This window comes from Panthera tigris, chromosome D1 (assembly GCF_018350195.1).
Source record: "Panthera tigris isolate Pti1 chromosome D1, P.tigris_Pti1_mat1.1, whole genome shotgun sequence".
Taxonomy (NCBI): Eukaryota; Metazoa; Chordata; class Mammalia; order Carnivora; family Felidae; genus Panthera; species Panthera tigris.
This window is the reverse complement of record NC_056669.1, coordinates 85,049,223-85,068,815: the sequence shown is the minus strand read 5'-3', so window position 1 is coordinate 85,068,815 and position 19,593 is coordinate 85,049,223. Positions and strand designations below refer to the sequence as shown.

General features: G+C 34.8%; 2 protein-coding genes across 8 annotated transcripts in view; one reads left to right on the top strand and one right to left on the bottom strand.

Moving 5' to 3' along the window:
* Positions 1-7,726, bottom strand: part of ELP4 (elongator acetyltransferase complex subunit 4) — a 241,518-nt gene extending 233,792 nt beyond the window's left edge. For both annotated transcript variants that reach the window (XM_007082024.3, XM_007082025.3), the window contains exon 1: positions 7,459-7,726. In XM_007082024.3, coding sequence (XP_007082086.1) covers positions 7,459-7,681 — 223 coding nt within the window. In that variant the 5' untranslated portion in view covers positions 7,682-7,726. The remainder of the gene's footprint in view (positions 1-7,458) is intronic.
* Positions 7,727-7,863: 137 nt separating this feature from the next.
* IMMP1L (inner mitochondrial membrane peptidase subunit 1) overlaps positions 7,864-19,593 on the top strand; it is an 82,142-nt gene continuing 70,412 nt past the window's right edge. For 3 of the 6 annotated variants that reach the window (XM_042957809.1, XM_042957806.1, XM_042957807.1), the window contains exon 1: positions 7,865-7,916. The gene's annotated coding sequence lies outside the window, so the exon portion shown is untranslated. Of the gene's footprint in view, positions 7,948-19,593 lie in introns of all 6 variants that reach the window. The other 3 variants (XM_007082014.2, XM_015537496.2, XM_042957808.1) reach the window with 3 other exon arrangements.

Sequence of the window (19,593 nt, the reverse complement as noted above, 5' to 3'; positions counted from 1 at the left end):
ACTGTACTATCCTCCTTTCTCCAGTGATTGGACCATGTAGCATTCAATATAACTGCAGTTACATGTTCCAGTAATGTTATATTTAGCACTTGTTAATAAATTAACTCAATAGCCGAGACCTAAATGTTCACAGTAACTTAATACTACAGAAGTACAACATAAAAAAGAAAGGTTATTATAATAGAAATTCCACTTTATTATTTACCCTCACATTTAGTAAGCCTTGGGGGAAAATAACCCTGATAATTAAGCTAATTTTTTTCATTATGAATAATATATGCAAAGACTGTGCATACTCTTAAATACATTTAGAATTTAAAATGAACAATACTTTTGTATTTCAAACAAAAAGGTCACAATCATAAAATACATTTTTAATACTTGAAGGAAATGTTGTTTTGAATATCTGAATTAGGGTAATATGATCCTGAGCATAGAACTTAAATAGGGATTTCATTAAAAATGAATTTAAAATCAAATTTTAGGAGACTAGAACTACAGTAAAAAGACATTTGAGTACAAATATCTTGTGAAACATTGGTAAAAATATTTGTAAAAGTATCACTATTTGCAATTAATGTTACAAATTATACTAGCAAATTCACTTACAAAGAATAAAATGTGTATTTCAAAGAATGAAATATATTTCAAGTAATTAAAAAAGAAACTAGTCAAAACTGGTGGACAATTGAAGTCAATCCTACATGTGTTTTTCGGTTTTGGTGCATAAAACTGGGAAAGAAACAGAATACCAATAAAGAACTCTTCCCCCAACAAATTTTGTAGTGGCAAACATTATATAGAAAAACTTAGTATGAAAAGTTCCCTTGATAGTGTTTACATTTTGACCTTGAAAATATGCATAAATGTTATGTTTCAACGAATGTGAAATTTGGTCAAATACATGAACATATGATACAATGCAACACTTGGTGACTTTGGTGACTTGATGACTATAGGTAGAACATTTCAAGTTGTTAGAGAAGAAGATTTTAAAAAGAAGAAAGTAGTAATCTATACATTTTTATGTTTAGAAGGATTTGTTATAGACTAAATCTATATTTTAATTTCACATTTAGATATGTTCTTTCATGACAGCATTTGAAGTCACACCAGACTACATAGGATAACTTCAAATGTTGTTCCAAATAAAAGTTTCACGTAAATTGAAATATACAGGTTAACAACCATGAAGGATTGGAGAAACAAAAGATCTTCTCTAAGATTAGGCTCAATGTTTACTTTTACAAAGTTTGTGCTACATCTAGACTACCACTGATGTTTTGATCCATGTGGAGCATTTTACTTTCTAATTGCTTATTTCTGTACTTTCCCGTACATGAAAAAACAAGCATTTGTATACTAATCATCATTGTGTGTATATTTAAGATGAATAGATGGATATAGCAGACTGCAGTCTAGTCTAGAGGAGATACTATAAAAGTTAGCTGCTTTTCTTTCCATAACTTATTTCTTATAGGAAAGATTTAGGTTTCTAACCTAAACATCCCTGGGTCTACATTCATGTAGCCTCAAAGTAAGAATTTATGTAAGGTATACAACTGGAATAGTTATAGAATTAAAGATTTTTTTTGTGTGTGAATGTTATTCACAGTGTGATAAGAACAGATCAAGGAATAGTTTCCTGAGTAAATGAAGTGATACCTAGTTCTCAAGTGTCTGGCTCAGAGAGGTATTCAGCAATAGCTGTTACCATTCTGGCCATTATTTTCTAATTAAAACAAATCATTAAAGATTTCTCATTATGTGATAGTGATCACTATAGTAATAAGACTTAGTAAGAATACTTCCCATTGATGAATTAGTTAAGCAAAGCATTATACAAAGCATCACAAATGAGTGTATGCTAAGAAGGCAATTTTCTGTAAGAATGATTCAAGTAATCCACTGTTTCTGACAATTCAGGAAATGCCACCCAATTAAATCTTAAAATCTCATGTATATTAAAATTCTATGTTTGGAAATTTTGAACATTACTTAAAACAACATAAAATGAGGACATTTTAATGACTTTAACCAATTATCTTAATATACTATCAGAACTTCTACAAAAAGGAAGTTTTGGGGCCCCTGGGTGGCTTAGTCGGTTAAGCATCCAACTCTGGATTTCGGCTCAAGTCATGACCTCAGGGTCCTGAGATTGAGCCCTGCATTGGGCTCCACCATGGGCGTGGGTCCTGCTCAAGATTTTCTCTCTCTCTCTCTCTCTCTCTCTGCTTCTCTCCCCAACTCACGTTCTGTCTCTCTAAAATTAAAAAAAAAAAGTTGTTTTAAAAAGGTAATTTTTTTTTCTAAAGGGTTCTATTATGTAAATTTACTAGATTCAAATTTGGAGGGCTCAGGTAAAGTTTGGTCATTTTGAAGGTTGGTTATGGGTAATAAGATGAAGCCACCTTATTACTGTTTTAAAATTCAAACTTTTATTGTGTGTGTATGAGGTGAAAGGATTTGATATGGACATATACACACACATATAGCAGCAATGTTCCTCTGTTCTTCCAAATTTCAGTGTGACAAGACCTTACATTTCCCTAAAATACCTGTTTATATAAGGTATTTTGATATACCTCACTTGATACACTGAGGTTCTGACATAAGTTTGAGCCAGTTTGTAGCTATGCCTTCATCAAAAAATCCAAAGCTTAAGCAACCAACCATGACAGGCTATCTTGACATGCTACATTGAACCAAAGCTCGTTTTACTATATGTTTAAATGCAAATATCCATTAGTAATTTTATTTGAAAAGGAACACAGATTTCACATTAATAGTTCCCAATTAAAATAGACTATCTTTTCCCAATAGTTCACTAAAATGTTTGACAGGTAAGTAACAGGAAGGAAGCAATCATCTTATTTCTGTGATGAAACATAAGGAGTGAAATGGTCTTGTTTATTGCCTCCTCTCTCTTTTAATCAGATCTCAGAGCAATCATCACATTGAAGTCACTAAGCAAATAAACTCTTGGTTTTACTTATGGATTTCCTTAATAAGTCTATGTATTTCCAGCTTACTAAAAATACAGGTAGAATAGTTTATTAACATGTAAGATAATGAGTTTGAAAGCTTGAGGATTCTTTTACAGTGTTAATTTCAAGGTTTTAAATTTTAAAAATGACACAGCATTTTGTCTTAAAACTAGGAAAAAATCTAATACTTTAGAAAACATTACCAGAAAATTTAAGATCTTGACAATTATCTTGAAATTTTATGATTTTTAAAATACGTTGTTTTTTATTCATGTGAATAATTAGCAAATGATTTAAAATTTTAATTTTTATAACTTTTGTTTTTTAAATGTCTATTTATTTTGAGGGCATGTGCATGTGTGGGGGAGTAGTAGGAAGAGAGAATTCCAAGCAGGCTCTGACAGTGTGAAGCCCCATGCAGGGCTCAATCCCACCAACCTTGAGATCAAGACCTGAGCAGAAATCAAGAGTCTATGCTTAACTGACTGAGCCACCCAGGCACTCCTACAATTTTTTTTTTTTTTAAGTAGGCTCCATGTCCAATGTGGGGCTTGAACTCACAACCCTGAGATCAAAAGTCACATGCTCTACCAACTGAGCTCGCCAGGGACCCCAGAAAATGATTTTAAAGGTAGAAAATTCAATCCCCATACACTTCCCAAAACAAATCTCTAATTAAGCTATAAATTCTGGGTAAGCAAGGTCACATTAATATATTGGGACAAGAAGGCCCAGAAGTGAAATCTTACAAAGACATCTCCTTTTTCAGTTACAGGAAGTAAAAGAGAACAGAACGAAAAGTCAGGAAAGACAACGATTTATATCAGTTCTTTCTAGTATCTTCTATAAAGGAATAGTTTTGTATAAAATCATAGAAGGTCATTTTAGGGAAAATACAATGCACAAAAAGTTCATATTCTTTCCTTGGTTCATAGCAATGTCCTTAACTACTTAATGCCATACCTCAAATTAAATTGCAGTTTATTTTGTTAACAATTCAACTTTTTCATCTGTCACTAGGAGGTAGTAAATATCCTGACAATTCTTGATTATCAAAACTATTAGCTGGGCAAATATGGGAAACAAAATAGAAAAAGCTACTAACAGTGAGAATGGTTCTGTAGTTTAAATTATATGAAACAATTTTATATAACAATACAAAGGAATAAGCTACATTTCCCTTAAATGTACAGATATCAGTTGCTAAACTATCATAACCAGGATTATTTTTAATATACAGTCCAAACTCAAAGTACATTTCACACTCTATATTAAGACACTGTGGTGCAAAGGAAATAAGCCCACCAGTATTTTTACTTTTTGACATTAGTGTTGAAAATGGCAGCAACCATCAGGCTTCTTTGGAGTGTTCTTCCTGAACTATTATTTATCCCAAATCCCTATCTTCTATTCACTTGACTGTCAAAACTAAGTAAGTTCCAAACAGCACATAAATTTTAAGCCAGTCAAACCTGGGAAATCACTCTTTCTTCAAGTATCCTTTTGAAGGATGGGATTGGGGAAAATTCCTCCAGGTTAGACAATATGATCCTAGGATGAGCTATATTTTTTATTCTAGAAAAAAAGAAATCCTGCCAGAATCCTTCACCTACTGTAAACTTTTTGGCAATCTTCAGAAGAAGAAAAATGAAATATTTACATATAGTGTCCTCGTATAACAACATAAATGTCCTGGAAAGGCAAGGCTGGGAGCCTGGGTTAGGAAATCTTAGAATTTGAAAAAATTTCAATGTGGCCAAGTTGGAAAATGTATGTCAATATCTAACAAAATTTAAGTTGTCATAACAAAAGTATTTAATATGATTAGATCACATTTAAAAGATGTTGATACGGGGAATCCTCAAATTTATAAAGCACTTGGGAATATGAATAGAAATATCAGCGTATGTTCAAAAGACCAACATTCAATTTGCCTGTGTAATATATTCAAATATACATTTAAATATATTTTGCATCTATGCTTAAAATTACATTGACATCACAGTGGCAGTAGTAAAAATCACTGCACTGCATGGCAGTGACAATACAATATTTACTTGTTACACAGTAACCACAAAATACATTTAGGCAATAAATACAATGTTATAGCACAGTTTCACCATTCTGGTATCATAACATCCTACTATCATTATATTTTGTCACAATACGGTTATATTAGGCTTGTCACAATCTGAGTCAAATAATATTTTAGAATAACAATATAATCTAATTACTTATATTTATGTGTATACACATAAGCAGCCAAATGTTTCACTTCCAAATAATATTTTAATGTAAAACAAATGTAATGGATTTGCTCTACAGAGCTATACAAAATAAAAAAATCAAAATACAAAAACGCCATTAAGAAGTTAACAACTAAAATACTTCTAGACATATTTATTATTCCAAATGTACTAACTTCTATAATAACAACCTCTTCAACTTCTGTGCTCTTTGAGAATTAACTGTATACATGCAAAATATATTTCAAAATATCCAAAAACTGATACCTATTTCAATTATCTTAATGAACACCAATTTTCAGCATAAGCTTATTACAGTCAAATACTAGGGTCTCCCTCAAGCAAATCTGGAAGATTTTTAAATTATAGTTCAAGTTTATATCATTGTAGAAACACATAAGGAAGGTGCTTTGGGTTAACTTTTTGGTGGGTGCTTTAAGACACATACTTAAATCATTAGTCTTAGGTTTGATGAATGCTTAAAGCCACTTAAGAGTTCTCAAAAATTTGAGACAGCTGTAGCATAGTGAACACTAAATTTGAAGCCCAAAGATCAGCCTAGATAGACGGTCTCTAGTTTTATGACTCTGTTCACATCACTGTATTTGTGTCTGTTTTTAGAGCTCAAACACATAACTCAACCTACATGTTTCAGAATCTCTTGTCCAGGTATTTTTTTTTTTTTTTAACGCATTATTTTTCTTTCAGTCAAGACCTTAATGAGAATCAACTATATGCCAGGAACTGTGCTAGGCATTTTGTTATTCTAATGAGAAACTGAAGGTATAATGTCAGAAATGTGACCTTTTTGTTTGAATAGCTTCAGGATCAAGTGAATGAAGTTACAGATCTCCACTGAATTAAAAAAAAAAAAAAAAAGGCAAGGACTAAGAACAGCTTTCAAGCTTTCAGTTCAAATATAGGACAACACCAGGTAAAATTCACCAGGGAAAAAGGTGAGATAAATATTTGCTAACTAGATATTTTGAATCATTTGTTTTTAGTACCATGAAATTGAGGAAGGCAACGGACTTAAAACAATTAAGTGAAAATACTTAAATTTATGTAGAAATAACCAGGATCCAGTTAAGGACGTGAAATAACAGAGACAAGAAGCCACACTCTTTCTCACAGTTTGCTTGCCTTGTCAATTTCCTTTGCACTAAACCTACCTGAAAAGTGTACCTTGAAGGGTAAAAAATAGAGAAATGTCAAGTGAAGTACAAGAACCAGCAACGTCATTTATAATATTTTATGAAAGTGTACAAGATTTAACTGACACATATCACATACTATATAGAAGTTATGAAATATAAACATAGACCAATTTTAATGAAGAAATATTCTAACAGGTATTAACTAATTTACAAGCTCTTAACACAGCAGCTCTGTCCTACCAATCTAATGTGGTCAATCTCTGCAACATAATAGTTATGAAACAAGCTACTCTTCAGTAGGCTTCTCATGAAAAATTACAGATTTTACAGGAAGACCTAAGAACTGGATTTTTCTCATTAAAATATGAATTAACCTTAAACGTATCTTTGGAGTTTAACTCTGGGAGGCAAAATATATAGAGAAAAAAATTAACAAAAATTTATATACATATATTTAACGCAGACACTAGTATGACCGTCAATATCAACAACAGGATTTAACTCCTTTGAATCCACATAAGCCTTTAACATCCATTCCCTTAAAAGCCAGTCGAGTTTGTTTAAAGATTCAGAACCAGGAGATAAGCAGCCTGGCGGTGAAAGAAGGGAAGTTACTTTTTTTTTTTTTTCCCCCAGCATTTTCAAATGAAGCTCATCTCTCACAATGATACAAACTTTTGTAGGTTAGGCCAAACCACGAACTACCTGGGGTTGACAGAAGGGTGAAATCAGAGGCCAGGAGGGGATCCTAGAAATGAAGGCCAAACCGTCCCCAAGTATTAATGATGCCCCCTTATTCGGCAGCATTTCAAGAAAACAAACAAACAAAAAACATGTAGGGATCCCGTCGTAACCTAAAAAAGGTTGGTGGGCCAGAACCACAGTAGAAAGTGGGAGCAGTAACAGCATTTAGAAGTCTCAGTGTAACCCTTCCTCCCCTCCGTCACTATCAGACCGGACTATCCTCTCCACGTCCGAAGGCTGAGGGGGAGAGAGAGACGTGAGGTTAGGGCGGCTTCCCCGGCAGGTGCCCTCCCTAAACCCAAATCTCCGTTCTGAACCGACCTAAGAGCTGGTCCAGGGCTGGGAGCCCAGTTGATACCAGCAGCTGTCCATTCCGTACCGACGGTCGTGTGCCCGCGATGGACACCAGTCGAGAATAGCTGCTGTCAGAACCGCTGGCTCTAGGACCCCTCCTCTGGAAACTGGTGACGTTGTTCTTGCCGCCTGCCGCCACCATAGATCCAGTACTCCCAGCGCCGGTGCCGCAGGTCGCCACTGCAGCCATCTTGGAGCTTCCCGCGTTGACCCAATAGGAACTCTGGGAACTCAAGCAGCGGGCCTGTCAGAGCCAGTCCCAAACTCCCGCCTCCTTGCCCAGTACCACGGCTCTCGTGGCCAATAGGATTGAGAGTTCTCTTTCTAGTCAACCAATCGCAAGGAGGATTGCTGAAAAGTGAGCTCTACGTGGGGACGGCGGACTTTTCTGGGGCCCAGGTGAGAAAGGCCCACCTGAGTCCTGGGTGAGTCTACCTTGGTTCTTTGGGGATAGAGGTGGGTCGTGTTCAAAATTTTTCTCGTTTTGAGTATTCTCTCTGAGTTAAAGAAAAGGCTAGTAGAGGAGCGATATATCTAGAAACTACCAGTGGGAAATTGCACCTTTCACCGCTCCTTGGTAAAGAGAAAAGATATTTTCCCTCGCCTCTTTCTCTTCTGATTTCTGAAAGAAAATTCATACCGCCTTTAACATCAGGATTGTTTTTTTCCTTTTTCTTTCTTTTTTTTTCTTTCTTGAAGAAATTGGAATTGGAACTCTTAATGAGTTGCTTGCTCACCATCTGGGCTCAGTTCATCAGTGCCGATGCCAGGGAGGTGGGTTGAATTTAGACCTTAAGGGGAAAACTCTTGAGCTTTGAGGCGATTTGGTGTTCCTGTTTCAAACAGCAAATGACAAAATGTACTTCTCTGACAAGTCCCCGTGAGAAGCTTTCGTTAATTTTAATTAGTGCTTCTGGAAGTCTTGGGGCGCGTTTCCATAAGTAGTGTGAATGACAAGTGTTACTCTGACAACCTTGTTCACACATTTAATTGTCATTTGCTGTTAAGGCAGCTGCAAATAACAGAAAATACTTTAAGTCTCTTCCCCCGCCCCCCCCCCCAAAAAAAACCTGGTGAGTATTGGATGTGTATGTACTTTCTTTTTCTAGTGATTTGTGAACTCTGAATTGAGAGCTTTTTTATTAGAATTTTATGTGCTGAAAAAAGATGTGATTTAGAGATGTGTCTTTGGATTTAAAACTTTTCTCAAAACTGAGCTGGTTAGAGGAGTGATTTTTAAGGTATTCACGATTGACAAATGACTAAACTAAAATAGACTCCCAAATCATGCCTGCATTACTAGATTATTGGTTTTGACAGTGATCTATGCTACTTTAAAAATATATCCAACCTCACTGAAAGTCTTGCCATAGGATTGTCTTAAATCGCAGTGACTTGTTAAAACTTTTTGGCCTGTTCTGTTTGATAAATTGCAGTTAGTATTGTGAAATAGTGGCTGGTGGGTTTTGTTTTTGTTTTTAAAGTAAAATGTTAAGACTACAAAACAAACCACCTTACTCTTTAACAATATATCAGCTGGAAAGCTTGATCAAGGTTTAGATGCTTTCATTTAGACTCTTTCATCAGTATATATTTGTAATCTAAATTATTCAATAAATAGCTGTTGAGTGCTTGCTTTCTGCTTAGACCTAATATGTCATTTTAGGCCTATTGAAGTAAAAATGTTCTCATTTGGGGATACAAGATTAACATGTAGAAAACAGCATAGCAGTTGAAGTGAACACATTGGACAATTGGCGCTAATATTTTCCTGTAGTGAATAAGTACTAAGAAGGCCAAAACAAAAGGAACAAAGCAGTCTAATATCAAATGGAAACTTCTTGGATATTTTTGCTGCTCTGAAAACTTTGAAATACTACTAATATTGAATGTTTATGGGCTTCTTTACTACATATTCCCTTATTTTCTACTCCATTTACTTCACCCTTTAGTTTTTTAAAGGCAATGGTATGATGCTTTATCTTATTACTAGAAATGAAGAATTGTTTTTCAACTTTATAATTAGGAAAGCATGCCGTATATATGCACACAAAGCCATTCTTGAAATGAGGCTGTATCTTTCATATAACATGATCATAGAATAAATTAATCTGTCTTAATTTTTTTTTTTGATGAAGACAAAACTTTTGCCCTCAAAGCAAAATCTTGAATTTACCAGTATGTAGAGTTGTGTATAAAACATTGGAATAAATGAGGTATTTGTGGAAGGGAAGAGTTAAAAGAATATGTTTAGGTGTGGTATTAATAATGATTAATAACAACTTAATTAACAACAATTGTTTATTGAGCACATACTAAATCCCAGGCAGTAGGCTAAGCATTCAGGTTATAGGAGAAAGAATAGTTTCTCTTCTCCTTGAGTTGTGGGAGGAAAGTGGGTAAATAGGATAGTAAAGTATATTATAAATCCTTGGAGGACAAATGCAGGTTACCTAACTTGGACTGAGAGAGGGGGGCTGTGGGAAGTTTCTACTGAAAAGGAAGTTTAACCTGTGTGGATGAAGGATGTGTAAGAGATAAGGGCATTATAGACAATGAAAGCCATTACAGAGAATGCAGAGACTTTCTTCAATAAACCTGCACCCATTGCTTCTGTGCAGGTTAGTTCTCATGATTTATACAGAGTGCTAAGAAGAGACTGGAGAAGTTAGACAAAGGTCTAATTGATTTTTTTTTTTAAGGCTGTGGTTCTTATTTTTTGTAAAAATAATGGGAAAAGGGAAATCACTTAAAAATTTTAAGTAAAGTGTTAGCATGATGATCATATTTCATTGTTGTGTTTTGGCTAAGAGTATACTAGAAGAGAATCGATTGGGATAAAAAACATGAAATGAATTAGAGATTACTATGAGGAGTAGAAGTGATATGACCAAGGAAAGTTGACAGGAGGAATCAAAGATGACTAACAGGTTTCTGCTTTGAACGGGTTTGTCAATAACAGAGGATCAAGAATAAAGGAAAACAGCAGAATTTTGTACTTCTCGTGTTAGTTGTTGTACAGAATGGGAGATAATAAAATGAGTTTTTAAAATCTGTTTTGAATATGTTTAAAAATTTTTTAATGTTTGCTTATTTTTGAGAGAGAGAGACAGAGTACGAGGGGGGTGGGTGCAGAGACAGTGAGACACAGAATCTCAATGAAACAGGCCCCAGGCTCTGAGCTGTCAGCACAGAGCCCGACGCGGGACTTGAACTCAGGAATGGTGAGATCATGACCTGAGCCGAAGTCAGATGCTTAACCTACTGAGCAAGCCAGATGCCCCTGTTTTGAATATGTTTAATTGGAGGTACCCTTGTAGTATCCAACTAGAGATGTCCAATACACCGTGGGTTATGTGACAGAGGGATCTCTAGATGAAACATATAGATTTGAAATTAATTAGCACATGTTGGGAGTTTACCTCAAGGGAATGGATAAAGTCACCAAGGAAATATATACTTTAAGATGAGAAGAAAAAAGAACCAAGAATAAACTTTGGGGTATGTGAACATTTAAAAAGTGGGCAGTTGGGGCGCCTGAGTGGCTCAGTTGGTTGGGTGTCCAACTTCAGCTCAGGTCATGATCTCACGGTTCGTGGGTTCAAGCCCCATGTCAGGCTCTGTGCTGACAGCTCGGAGCCTGGAGCCTGCTTCGGATTCTGTGTCTCCCTCTCTCTCTCTGGCCCTCCCCCGCTCACACTCTGTCTCTCTCTGCCTCTCAAAAATAAATTTAAAAAAAATGTAAAATAAATAAAATGTGGGCAGAGGAACAGAAAGTAAAGTAAGAGTTGGGAAGTGTTTATTTGATTTAGTAATAATGTTTCTCAGATTTTGTTAAAGGAAGATTTGATGGAGTAGTAAAATTAAAAGTAAAATAATTATATTTAGAATTGAATGACAAATGAATATTCTGTAAAAGTAGACCATTTTACATTTTAGAAAGCTTTCCTGTGAAGGGGGATAGAGGGAGATGACAAAGGTTTAAGGGAGGAGTTTTGTTAAAGAGAGAAAGAAAATAGGCACTGGAAAATAATTCTAGACAACTGATAAAGCAAAGGACCTGAATGAAATACAAGGAATGGAAATCATAGCATAGGAGAAGGATCAGTTTTTGAAAGGAGGGGGGACAATTCGATAGCTAAGGTGTGTAAAAGAAAAGAACCTCTTTTCCCTCCTTTCTGCCATTAAATCTTGCAATCCTTAAGACCATTTTGACTTTTTATTCCATATTCTTACTTTTATCCAGTCCCAGGACTTCAGTTACCATTTATATATCAATGATTAACATAAATAGTCCAGAACGCTTCTCTGACTTCCAGAAGTATAAATTCAGGTATTTACTTTACCTGTTTCTTGAAAATCTTAGTGGGACCTCAAACTCATAATGCCCAAGAATGAATTTTCTCTTGTGTTTTGTATCTCCGTAAATGATAGGACCATTTACAGAATTAGTTGCCTAAGACAAGTAACCTCACTTACACTCTGGTCCTCTTTTTTTTTTTTTTTTGAATGTTTATTTATTTTGAGAGAGAGATAGAGTGCAAGCAGGGGAGGGGCAGAGAGACAGAGAGAGAGAAAGGGAGGGAATCCCAAGCAAACTCCTCAATGTCAGTGAAGAGCCCCATGCAGGGCTCGAACTCACAAACTGTGAGATCATGACCTGAGCCGAAATCAGAGTCTGACGCTTAACTGACTGAGCCACCCAGGTGCCCCACTCAGGTCCTCTTTCAAGCATCATTCTGCCGTATCCATTACATTGCCAAGACCTATGGAGTTTACTTCTTCATAGCTTTCTAATCCATTCTGGGACATATAGCCCTCATCATGGTTCACCTGCAGTGTATTCTTTATTCAAGAGCTATCCTAATCCTTTCTAAATAGAAATCTGATAATATAAAAACAATACTAAGCACTTGCATGTAGTTCCCTCTACTTGCCTCTTTAGGCACATCATTCTGTAAACTTCCTTACTCTCTCTACTCTAGCATTTATTCATTCTCCTGTACTCCACAAGTTTTCTTCCTCCTAAAGGCCACTAGTTAATTTCTACTTATCCTTCAAATCTCACTTCAACCTACACATTCTCATTAAAGCCATCTCTCCTTGCTGTCAAAATGAAATCAGCTCCTATATACCAACAATGAATGAGTGGAATTGGAAATTGAAAACACAATCTAATTTACATTAGTAGCCAAAAAAATTAAGTACTTAGGCATAAATCTGAAAAAGATATTTATAAGATCTATAAGAGGAGAACTACAAAACTTTGATGAATAAAATTGAAGAAAATTTTAATGGGTATGAAACTCAAGGTCAAGGTGTCGGTTCTTCCCAAATTAATCTCTAGATTCAATGCAATCCAAATTAAAATCCCAGCAAATTACTTTATGAATATTGACAAACTGATTTTAAAGTTCTTATGAAGAGGCAAAAGACCAAAAATAGCAAACACAAATAGCAAAATTGGAGGACTGAAACCACATGACTTCAAGATTTACTACAAAGTCACGCTAATTAAGACAGTGTGGAATTGGCAAAAGAATAGACAGATCAGTGGAACAGAATAGAGTACCCAGAAATAAACTCACATAACTACAATCAACTGATCTTTGACAAATGAGCGAGGGTAATATAATGAAGCAAAGATAGTCTTTTCAACAGATGATGCTGGAAGAACATATAAATGGCAAAGAAAAATTAGAATCTAGGCACAGACCTTACATCCTTCACAAAAATTAACTCTACTGGATCACATATCTAAACATAAAATGCAAAACTATAGAACTCCTAGAAGATAACATAGGAGAAAACTAGACAATCTTGGGTATATGATACTTTTTTAGATGTGAAACCAAAGATATCCATGAAAGAAGGAATTGATTACCTTGAGTTCATTAAAATTAAAAACTCTTGCTCTTTGAGAGACAATGTCAAGGGAATGAGAAGAAAAGCTACATACTCAAGAAAATATTTGCAAATGATATACCTGATAAAATATTGTTATCCAGAATATATAAACTCTTTAAAAAAAACTCCATAGTAAACAACCAGATTTAAAAATGGGCCAAAAACCTTATGATACACTTGACCAAAGAAGACATACAAATGACAAAAAGCAAATGAAAGGATGCTTCACATCATATGTCATCAGAGAAATGGAAATTTAAGCAACGTTGAGATATTAGTGCATACCTACTAAAGTGGCCAAAATCTGAAACACTGACAACACCAAGTGCTGATGAGAATGTGGAGCAACAGGAACTCTTATACATTGCTGATGAAAATCAAAATTGTACAGCCACTTTGGAAGATAATTTGGAGATTTCTTACAAAACTGAACATGCTCTTACCATATGCTCCAACAGTCATTCACCTAGGCATTTATCCAAAGGAGTTGAAAATAGCCACATACATACTTGCACATGGATGTTTGTTTATAGCAGCTTTATTCATAATTGCCAAAACTTAGAAGCAACCAAGATGTCCTTTATTAAGTGAATGAATGAATAAAATTCTGGACGATGGAATATTATTCAGTGGTAAAAACAAATGAGCTATCAAGCTATGAAAAGACATGGAGGAACCTTAAATGCAAATTACTAAGTGAAAGAAACCAATTTGAAAAAGCTACATACCTAGTCCAACTCTGAAATTCTGGAAAAGCAAAACTGTGGAGACCATAAAAAGATCAGTGGTTGTCAGAAGTGTTTGGTGGGGAAAGATGAATAAACAGAGCATAGGGGATTTTTAGTGAAAATGTTCCATATAATTGTTGGATATGTCACTATACTTTTGTCCAAACCCATAGAAATGTACAGCACCAAGCGTGAATCCTAAGATCAGCTGTGGACTTTGGGTGATTATAATATCTCAATATAGGTTCATCCTTGGTAAAAAAAAATGTGCTATTTTCTGGTGACTAATATTGATAATAGGGGAGGCTGTACATGTGTGGAGTCAAGAGTATATGGAAAATTTCTGTACTTTTCTCTCAATTTTATTGTAACCCTAAAACTTCTTTAATATGAAATTAGCTGTATAAAATTTCAATCTGAGGTTTCCATAAGCAATATCACTTTTGTTGCCACATAGTAGGACCATTTTCACAAGGGTTCCAACAAGTTGGTTTCTGAGAAGTCTTCGAGTGCAGTTCTAAAACTGTAGCAACCTATTTAAGGTATATCAGAAAACTTAATGGTCATGGTAAGCAACTAGCATCTTATGACTGAAATGGATACCTCAGTGGCTTTTTGAGACTTAGGGTTCATATTACAACTGTGACTATGAAGGTAAACCATATTAATAGAGATCTTGTAGAGGCTTACTACAAGGTCTGATGGTGTTCTGGCAGCATGATTGAATGAATAAATGTCAAAATCATGTGTGCACAGGGTGAGTTCTTAACCCCATATAATCTCTTTTTGCTTCCTTTTAGTACATTCACAAAGAGAAACCATGGTCCTGATTTGCTTTACCTGTTTTTGTACTTTATGTAAATGAAGCCATCACTATTTGACTTCTTTTGTTCAACACTGTATTTGTGAAATGATTGCTATTAATGTGTACAGATGTGGATTATTTATTGCTTTATAGTGATGTGTAGGGATGCCTGGATGGCTCAGCATCCAACTCTTGATTTCGGCTCAGGTCATGATCTCACGGTTCATATAAATTCAATCCCTGAATTGGGCTCTGTGCTGTCAGTGCAGAGCCTGCTTGGGATTCTCTCTCTCTCTCTCTCTCTCTCTCTCTCTCTCTGCCCCTCCACCATGCTTGCTACTCTCAAATAAACTTAAAAAATAAAAATAAAAATTGGGGCACCTGGGTGGCTCAGTTGGTTAAGCATCTGACTTCGGCTCAGGTCACGATCTCACAGTATGTGAGTTTGAGCCCTGCATTAGGCTCTGTGCTAACAGCTCAGAGCCTGGAGCCTGCTTCGGATTCTGTGTCCCCCTGTCTCTCTCTGCCCCTACCCTACCCCACCCCAGTTGCACTCTGTCGCTCTATGTCTTTCAAAAATAAAATATATGTTAAAAATTTTTGTTTAAATAAAAATTAAAAAAATTGTAGTATTGTGTAAATATATCACAATTCATTATTCATTCTACTGTTGAAAGGGATTTGGCTAGTTTGCTGTTTGGGGCCAAATATTTTTCTAACGTGGTTGTACCAATTTACACTCTTAACCAGGAATGTTTGAGAATTTCAGTTGCCTGTCATCCTTACCAACACTTAATATTTTCTTTTCACTGTAGCCTTTCTGAAAGGGTTGTGGTATGACATTGTCATTTGGATTTTGACTGATCAAGTTGAGCACCTGTTTGTATGTTTATTGGCCATTTAGATAAACTTCTTGTGTGAAGAGTCTGGTCATGTCTTTGCTAATTTTTTTTTTTTTTTTAAGTATTGTTGGATTGTCTAGATTTTTAGATTCTTTTTATATTTTGGAAAGAAGTCCAGTTTGGAATAAATGTGTTACAAATTTCCTCTCTTAGTCTGTGACTTCCCTTTTCATATTCTTTTTTTTTTTTTTATGTTTATTTATTTTTGAGAGAGAGGGAGAGACCAAGCTGGAGTGGAGGAGGGGCACAGAGGAGACACAGAATCTGAAGCAGGCTCCAGGCTCTCAGCTGTCAGCACAGAGCCAGACATGGGGCTTGAACTCATGGACTGTGAGATCATGACCTGAGCCAAAGTCAGATGCTTAATCGACTGAGTCACCCAGGTGCCCCTCATATTTTTCTTTTTTTTTTTTTAAGATTTTATTTTTTAAGTAATCTTTTCCCGTAACATGGGGCTTTTAACTCACAATGCTGAGATGAAGAGTAGCATGCTCCACAGACTGAGCCAGCCGAGTGCCCTACCTTTTCATATTTTTGTCTTTCATTTTTAGTCAGAATATATTCTGATGTATCAATTTTTTATTTTATGGCTGTTTGCCTACTCCAAGATTTCAAAGATGATCTCAATGTTTCTTCTAGATATTTCTTCTGTAATCTGCTGGAATTGATTTTATTTTTCCTTCGGTGTTAGGTAGGAGTAAAGGTGTATTTGTTTTTCCTATATAGATAGTTTATTGACCTACTACCATCTATTGAAAAGACAGTTCTTTCCCTGCTATATTGAATCATTACTTTTTCAATATGTAAAATCACATTGATTAGGTAGATTTTTTTTCTGGCTTCCCCATTTCATTGGTTAGTTTGCAATACTTCAGGTTTTTCAGGATGACTTTTTTCCTTTTTTAACTACTTATACTGTATTGTGCTGAAACTAAATCTGTAAAAATAAGAAACCTTTGTGACAATCTTTTACAACTTTGACTTGTCAGCAAAATCTTTTGGCTTCTATTTAGTCTGTAGAGCCTTCAGATAATTGTTTTTGTATTTGGTCTTGCTTTTATGGTTGTCTATGGGAAGAGTTTGTCGTAAGTGTACTTCACCATACTAGAAACAGTTCTTACTACGTTTTTAATGACTATAATTGCTAATATTATTTGTGTTTCTTCCTTTTTTCATAGTTAGGATTGCTAGAGATTTTTCATTTTTATTCTTTTCCCAAAAATCAACTTTTGGGCTTAATTTTTTTTCTGTTTTATGTTCACTTTTTACTATGTCAATTACTGCTTTTTATTTTTATCTGTTTTCTACATTTATTGGTTTTGATTTGCTGAGATTTTGGTTTTCCCCCTTGTGATAAAAGCTTAATTCATCGATTTTCTTCCTTTCTTCTTTTCTAATATACTGTTTATAGTTAAGAGTGTAATTTCTCTAAATACTGCTTTCGCTGCATCCTACAACTTTTAATATTTTATGTTTTCATAAGCATTTATTTCAAAATATTTTCAACTTTTTTGGTTTGATTTCCTCACTGACCCATGAATTTTTTAGGAAATTTTAAGAATGCCAAAATAACACATTATACTGGATGCAAGGAAAGCAGGTATAATCTGGAACTGTCCAGAGCACATGAGTACTTAATGTTCATCCCGCTTTTAGTGGATATTTAAATATAAACAGAAAACTGGGGGAGTTTAAAATTAAAATTTAAAAATCTATTGTATACTCCTATGTTGGAATATTCAGTGTAGTAGGGTAAATGTGTCAGAAGGTAAACATGTTTTAGTTCAAGGAAATTTGTCAAGTAAATGTATCTATAAAGGTAAACAAGACGTTTTTAGTGGTAAACACTAGAACACTAACAATTTTCAGTGATAAAAGTAAAAGAAATTTTAGAGCAGGATAAACTGGGACTATTCTTCAAGAAAGCCCAAATAAGGAATTGAACAACTGGTGACTGGTGCCAGGTGCTCCTTTCGTGTGTTACCTTTGAGGAATCTCATAGGCATAAAACCGTTGTGCTAATCTGAACCCATGTGTTCTAATTGTCCTGGACATTTCTGATGAGGTGTGATCAGTTCATCTTCACTATGAATAATTATGGAAACCCAGGGAAAGGCCACATATTTAAAACCATTCTATTTGAAGCTTCTTACATCATATCTGATTTTGCATGGAGGGTCTCAAAGACTAGTAAAGCTCCCCTCTAAAGAAATATATAATTCTTGGCCCAATGAGTAGTGTTAACAGAGGGAAATATGTTATTTTGACTACTGTTTTCTAGTTTAAGAGTCTGGGTATGAAATATGTTTATACTTTATATACTGGATATGAAGTTTCTTGCAGTATAAGATGAAAATTAAAATTCGTAGCAAACATTTTCCTTGTTAACTCAGAACTAAATTGGAGCCATCTATTATACAACTTTTTAAAACTTTTTATTCATGACTCGTTCCATATTTTACCTTTCTTTGAATTATTTTGTCTTAGGAAACACTTTTTTTATTACTTTCAAGTTTGATAGCATTATTTGCATTCCCTACATTGAATTCTTTTATAATCCCTTCTATATCTGTGATGACATTTACTAACTTATTTGTAATGCTATATATTTGGATTTTCTTTTCTCTGAATAACTTTGAAGCATTATTTTAAAGAAAATTGTAATATTTATTCATTTTTGAGAGACAGCGAGAGACACAGAGCATGTGTGGGGGAGGGGCAGAGAGAGATGGAGACACAGAATCCAAAGCAGGCTCCAGGCTCTGAGCTGTCAGCCCAGAGCCTGACCTGGGACTTGAACTCACAGACTGCGAGATCATGACCTGAGCTGAAGTTGGATGCTTAACTGACTGAGCCACCCAGGTGCCCCTGAAGCATTATTTAAAAAAAAAAAAAAAAAAAAAAAAATATATATATATATATACATATATATATATATATATAAAAGGTATTTTCATAGAATGACATCTTAGGTTTATGCATTAATGATTTCCATTTCTAACATTACTAATTTATCTTTTTCTGAATTTAATCTTTCTTCCTGCTTCTCTTACCTATATGTTTATTTTTTCACTATAGTACTTTTTAAAGCAATAATTAAAATACAGTTCTAGTAATCTATTGTAGTAATTTCCAAATAAGCCATGTCCAGCAGAATTTCTTCTGTTGATGGAAATGTTCTATGCCTACAGTGTCCAGTACAATAACCATTAAATACATATGGCTGTTGGGCACTTACAGTGTGGTTGACATGACTGAGGAACTGAAGTTTTAATTTTATTATTTAAATTTAAACACTGCATTTGGCTAGTTGCTACTATATTGGACAGCATAGCTATAGATCAAGATTCGACAAATGTTTCTGTAAAAGACCAAATGGTAAATATTTTAGGCTTTGTACACCATATGGTCCCTGTTGCAACTTAACTCTGCTGTTGTAGTTAGTAGGAAAGCAGCCACAGAGAACATGTAAACATATAAGCATTCTGTATTACAGTAAAACCTTAATTGCTAAAGTGGTGCTGGCAGGATTTGGCTTGTTGGCCCAAGTTTGACAACTTCTACTCTAGATCAAAGATGTACTTAGTAGTATATATATTTTTTTCTTCTCCTGCTCTTTATTGTCTGGGTCCTTTCCATTATTTTTTCCTCATGTGTGTGTGTGTTGGAGAGGACAGAGGAGTCTCTTTTCCTGTACTATTTTGAAAGAAATTATCACCCACACTGGGTTATTACTCTGTATTTCTTCAACTTTTGTTCC